At 57.9% G+C, this 5,504-nt stretch overlaps 1 protein-coding gene across 1 annotated transcript in view; it reads left to right on the plus strand.

The window, feature by feature from the left end:
• The first annotated feature begins 3,388 nt into the window (after window positions 1-3,388).
• RIPOR3 (RIPOR family member 3) overlaps window positions 3,389-5,504 on the plus strand; it is a 29,636-nt gene continuing 27,520 nt past the window's right edge. Inside the window, exon 1 of the mRNA XM_007446379.1 lies at window positions 3,389-3,522. Coding sequence (XP_007446441.1) covers window positions 3,413-3,522 — 110 coding nt within the window. The 5' untranslated portion in view covers window positions 3,389-3,412. The remainder of the gene's footprint in view (window positions 3,523-5,504) is intronic.

The following is a 5,504-nucleotide window of genomic DNA, read 5'->3' on the forward strand; positions in this document are numbered from 1 at the left end:
AGGGGTCATCCATCAATAGCTGCTGCTCTTGTAAATAATGTTTTAGGCTCATTCATTTACACATTATCTGTGGCTGCTTTTGCTCTAAAACGGTGGAGTTGAGTACCCGTGACAAACACCATACGGCCTGCAAAGCCAAAAAAATTCACTCTCTGGCCCTTTACCAAAGTCATTTGTCCACGCCTGCCTTGGAGTCCAGCACATAGTGGGAGTTCTTATCTTTATCCTGTTCTTCCACTGACTGCGCCTTGGGCTGCACAGCCTGCTGAAGTGGGGGAAGCAGCCCCAGCCTTTCAATTCTTGTCCTCTGGTCCCATAAAGATGCACTGTGACTCTTTCAGGCCCTGGAGAACGCCCCCAGCCCCACCTGCAGGGAACTCTCTGTCTAGTCCGGGAGGCAGACAAGTCACCATTCACCGTCCACTGTAAGTAAAGTGAGGCAGGGACTGGGGGGAGGTCCAGGAAGGCTTCCTGGGGGCGGGGACATCTGGGCTGGAAGAGGAGCGGGGAGGGTCTAGCCAGGAGGCCAATCCGCACGTGACAGCCAGACCTCACATTGGAAAACGTGGCTCCCTGAGCCAGCCTCTTCACCTCTTAGAGGCTCCTTCCTCATATGAAAAGCGGGGTCATTGAACCTCATGGCCCTGTCATGAGTAATCAGTCTACAGCCAGGTGCTGGCACATTGCATGGGTCTGCACTGAACCTTAGTTCTCCTCGGTCCTCCTTTCCTAACGCTGGGCAGGCAGATGGTTGGGTTTGTTCTAGCAAACTGCATGCAGAGGAACTGTTTAGCGATCGTCTTTCTCCCTTATCTTGAAGTGGAGGACCTGGGGGAGGCTGGAAGAACGACCCAGAAGGCCTGGGAGGGAGGGTGGCGGGGACGTGGAGGGAGAAGGTGGAGGGAGGGCGTTCCGGTCCCCAACCCCCGGGGCTGGCTCCAGAGTCCACGTCCCACCCGCTGACCTTGGGGATCTCCCTGCCTGCTCCCTCCTGTGCCCTTGCTCATCTTGGCTAGGATGGAGGGAGGGCGTGTTTAGCAGTTTGAGAAGCTTCCAGTGCCACCCAGAGCCTGTGCTGATAGGGGTGGGGGCAGTGGTATGCTGATAAAAGTTTAACAACAGGCAGAAAAACAAACAAGAAAAACCACCCCAAAACCTAATTTGTAGCACTTGCCCCTTTCCACGCTGTACTTAATTCTGTCATGGCTGATTTCAAGCTACCAACATTCCTGAAAATTTAACCGTCGACTCTTGTGAGCTGGTCCAAGCTGGCAGCAGCACAGCCCAGGTAGGGACTGTGGGGGCGTGAGGGTCCTCCCGTGGGGCTGGGGCGAACCCCCGGAGTGCGGGATGCCTGCCCATGTACCTGAGAAGCGCTGGCTGGGCATCAGTCACACTCGGGTTCTCAGCCTGGCTCTGCCGCTTCCTAGCTGGGTCCCTGAGCTCGTCTTGTTACCTCTCTGAGCCTCAGTTTCCTCCTCTATTGAATTAGGTTTGCAACAGCTCCTACACCTCAGGGGGTTGTGTGGATCTACTGAGATAATTTACCTAAGGCACGTAGTGGACAGCTGGCCTAATTATGAGCACTCGGTAAATGATGCCTCCACTGCCAGACTGCATCAATTTCCCCATCCGTACACCAGACTGCTGTTCACAGATCTATTGCTTGGGACAGTCCCCGGCACTGGGGCTCCACTCAGTGGGTGCTCCGCAGACACTCGCCGCTTCCTCCGTTGGGGCCCGAGGTCGCTCCTCGGCTCATCTGCCCCAGCAGCTGGGGTCTCCAGGCTGGGGTCTTGGTCAGCCGATGGCACACAGACAACCAGCTCTTTCTGGTGTCTATTTCACATTATGTGCTGTCAGCACATTGTGTCCTCAGTCCTTTTATGAATTTCCATTTTACAGACGTGATCACCGAGGCCCAGAGCCGGTGAGCGACACAGCTGCAGCTGGGGTTTGAGCCCAGGTCTGGCTTTGTTGCTTCCAGAGCTCACCTATGCACAGCACGTGTGGGGCTCTGGGCTGCGGGAGGTATCAGAGGAGGAGGAAGCTTGTGAGGGTCATGCAGATCTGCCAGGGGGTTCAGAGTGAGGGCTCTGGAGCTTGTGGTGGGAGCTGACTACAAACAAAATGCAGGACTAGACACTGGATAGACGCGGCTGCAAAGGGAACGTCATCCTAGGCAGAGGCTCCAGGGTGGACAAAGGTGTGGATTCTGGGCTCAGCCGCTGGGTGGAGGGGATGTGGGAAGCAGGGGCCCTACCGAGCGGGAATAGGAGGGAGTTGGCGGAGCGGAGCTTTCTCAGGGCAGTGGGGTCCCTGGAACCCTTGCAGTGATGCCACCCTGGCTGAGAGGTGAGGTATAAAACTGTAGCAGCAGAGATTTAGGTTAGATATGGGGGAGAACTTTCCTATTGTGTTGGAAGACACTGGGCGATATTCCCAAAGGATGTGGTGGCATTTTTCCAATCTCAAGATGGTTTGGAAAAACGTAAAGACAGCCAGGGTTCTAGGCTGGCCTCCCTGCAACCTGGGTCAGAGATGGGGTAATGGATCTGTGGCTTCTGGAAGCCTCTGATGCCAGCAGCCTGGCCTCACGTGAACTGGGCTGACTCACACCCTGCTCAAAACCTCCCATGGTTCCCAGTGACCCTTAGCCAATTGCACGGCCAAAGTCCTCCCTGGGGCCACCGAGGCCCCCCTGACCTGTGCTCTGCTGGCCTCTCCAACCTCACCTGGAGCCACACCCCAACCCACTGGACTTCTTTCCATTTCTGGATTACACCTTGTCCTCTGCACCTCCAGGCCTTTGCTCACGCTGTTCCCTCTGCTTCTCCCTCCCCTTCCCCTTCGTCCCTCCTCGCCTTCCCTTCTCAGCTCTTGGTCGCCTCCTCCATGGGTGGGTCTGGTACCCCCATCATTTCGCTATGGACTCGCTACTGTAATGGTGGCCCATCAGCCCCCTGCTGGACTGGGAGCCCTGGAGGGTGAGGGCTTGGCCTGCCTTACTCAGTGTCTGGCTCACAGGAGGTGCTCAGTGGGGGTTTGTGGAGGGGGGTCTGGCAGGGTTACTGGCAGAGAGGAGTAGCTGAGGGGAGGTGAGAAGAGCTGGTTCACAAGTTGCTGGGTGCCCCCTGCACGAGGACTCAGCGTCGCGCAGGCATCAAGGACCCAAGCACAGGGTGCAGAGACCTGGGTTCGAATCTTGCTCCTGCCCCCCGCCCCAAGCTCCCTGACCTCACTGAGCCTCAGTTTTCTCATCTGTGAGCTGGGGGCAGCACCGGCCGCCCCCTCTCTGGGGCTGCCGTAGGGCCCTTGGGGGCCACGGTGGAGGGTAGCCAGCCTGCGGTCAGCACTCACCGGGTGCCAGTGCGAGGCTGACTGTCCTGCCCTCTCCCTGCAGGTGACAGCCATGTCGGTGAGGGTGCGGTTCCTGTCCTCTGGGGACACAGGGGCTGTGGGGGTCATGGGCCGGAGCGCCTCCTTTGCCGGCTTCAGCAGTGCCCAGAGCCGGAGGATCGCGTAAGTTCTGCCCGGGCTGTGTGTGGGAGGCTTGTTTGAGGGCCAGGGATCGGGTGGCCGGTGGGGGCATCCTCCTCCCATGCCAGTGACCCTGAGGCTCACTCTCATGCCAGGCCCGCAGTGCAGGGTAGTGTGTGTTTGTGTCTGTCTGTGTGTCTGTGTATGTCTGTGTCTGTGCGTGTGTGAGTGAGACTCTTGGTGTTGGGAGAAAGCTGTAATTTGCTTCAGATCTGAACAGGTATCACCCTACATGTTCCTGGCAGTTGATCCTGGAAGCTGATCTGCTTGAGCTTATCAGGCCCACTTGGCAGATCAGAAAACTGAGGCCCAGAGAGGCAGAGCTGCTCACCCAAGGTCACACAGCAAGACTGATTCAGAGTTGGAACTTAGTCTCCTAGGGGCCAGGTTAGGATGGAATGTTCTTCTTGTTTGATAGAATGGGAAGTAGGGCCACCTGTGACCTGGGGCAAGTGACTTCACCTCTCTGAGTCTGGTTTCCTCATCTGCGAAATGGGCATCACAAATGTCCCTCCCTCATGGGCTTGTCATGAGGGTACAGTGAGGTGACACGTGCTGGCACATGCTGGCACGCAGCAGGGGCTTGTGGGAAGTTTTCCAAGGAGGAGAGACAGGCAGAGGCAGGCCTGGTTAGTACTGACCCTCCAGACGTGAGTTCATGGCTGATCTGCGATGTGTCTCCTCCAGCTGCAGGTAATGCCTGGGAGGAAGGTGCGTTTCTGCTCCTGGGGCCACAGCCCTGCCAGCCCAGGCGTGCCGGGCCCCTGGCTCCAGGAATCCTGAGAGCCCCAAACGGCTGCCAGTCTGAACAGCTGTGGTGGACAGGCAGGGCCCTCAGCCAGAGCAGGGCGCAGAACCAAATCTCATCCTGGCGTTCCCCTACCTGAAACCGTCCGGAGGTTCCCATCCCACTGAGAGCACAATCCGGTCCCCAGCGGCAGGGTCTGGCTGGCCAGCCTCATCCTGAGCCCTGGGCTTTAGCCCCGTTGGCCTCTCTGTCATCCAGGCCTTTGCACAGGCCCTGCCCTCACCCTGGAATCCTCCCCACTGCGCTTCACCTGGCCTGGTTCCGCTTAATCTCATCAGGCCTTGGCTTCAAAGCCACTTCCTGGGGGTTGGGGGTGGCGGCAGGCCCTCCCTGTGCTCTGTCCATAGGCTCCCCAGCTGCGCATTAGACCCACCTTCCCCTCCCCGCCCCGCACCCCATCACTGTGAGGCTGGCCCTGCGGTCAGGCCCTCCCAGCTCACTCGCCTTGTCTCAGGACAGCTCAGCTTCTCAGTTCTGAGGTGTGCCTGGGAGGAGTGGCATCTCAGGGCTGAAATCCTGGAAGCACCCCTAGGAATCCCTAATTCTTTCCGCAAGTATTTATGGAGCATTGGCTCTGGTCAGGCTCTGGAGAGAGACCCAGGCCCCGCCCTCCTTTCAGGATGGGGAAAACAAAAAGCCAGTGATAGTCAAGATGGATGCAGCTGGTGGCAGGTGCCCTGAAGGGGTTAAAGCAGGGAGGCAGGAGGGCAGCAGGGAGCTTGGAGGAGGCCCCCAGTGAGGCATTTAAAAGAAGGCAGAGAGAAGAGGAGCCCATCACGTGCAGACAGGGTGTGGGCGTGGGAAAGCCTTCCAGGGGGAGGGGACAGAGGTGCAAAGGCCCTGAGGTGGGAATGAGCTTTGAGGGACAGAAAGTGTGTGTGCGGCTGGGCTGTGGGACAGTGGTGTAAATGTCCTGGATCCCTCCTGGGGCTCCTCATCCTGGCTACCCCCCCCCCAACCCTGCAGGGAATTCTGGGGGATGTCTGGCTTGGACATGTTCTGAGATTCCTGAGTGGCCTCCATTGGGCCTGGTTCTCTGTGGTCCCCTTGTCCAGGGGTGAGGAAGTGGCCACCCATGATGGCACAGAAGCAGCACATCTGTTTTTTTTTTTTTTTTTTTTTTTGCGTTTTTCGGGCCTCTCACTGTTTGTGCCTC

This window comes from Lipotes vexillifer, unplaced genomic scaffold (assembly GCF_000442215.2).
Source record: "Lipotes vexillifer unplaced genomic scaffold, Lipotes_vexillifer_v1.1 scaffold251, whole genome shotgun sequence".
In the NCBI taxonomy this organism is placed as follows: Eukaryota; Metazoa; Chordata; class Mammalia; order Artiodactyla; family Lipotidae; genus Lipotes; species Lipotes vexillifer.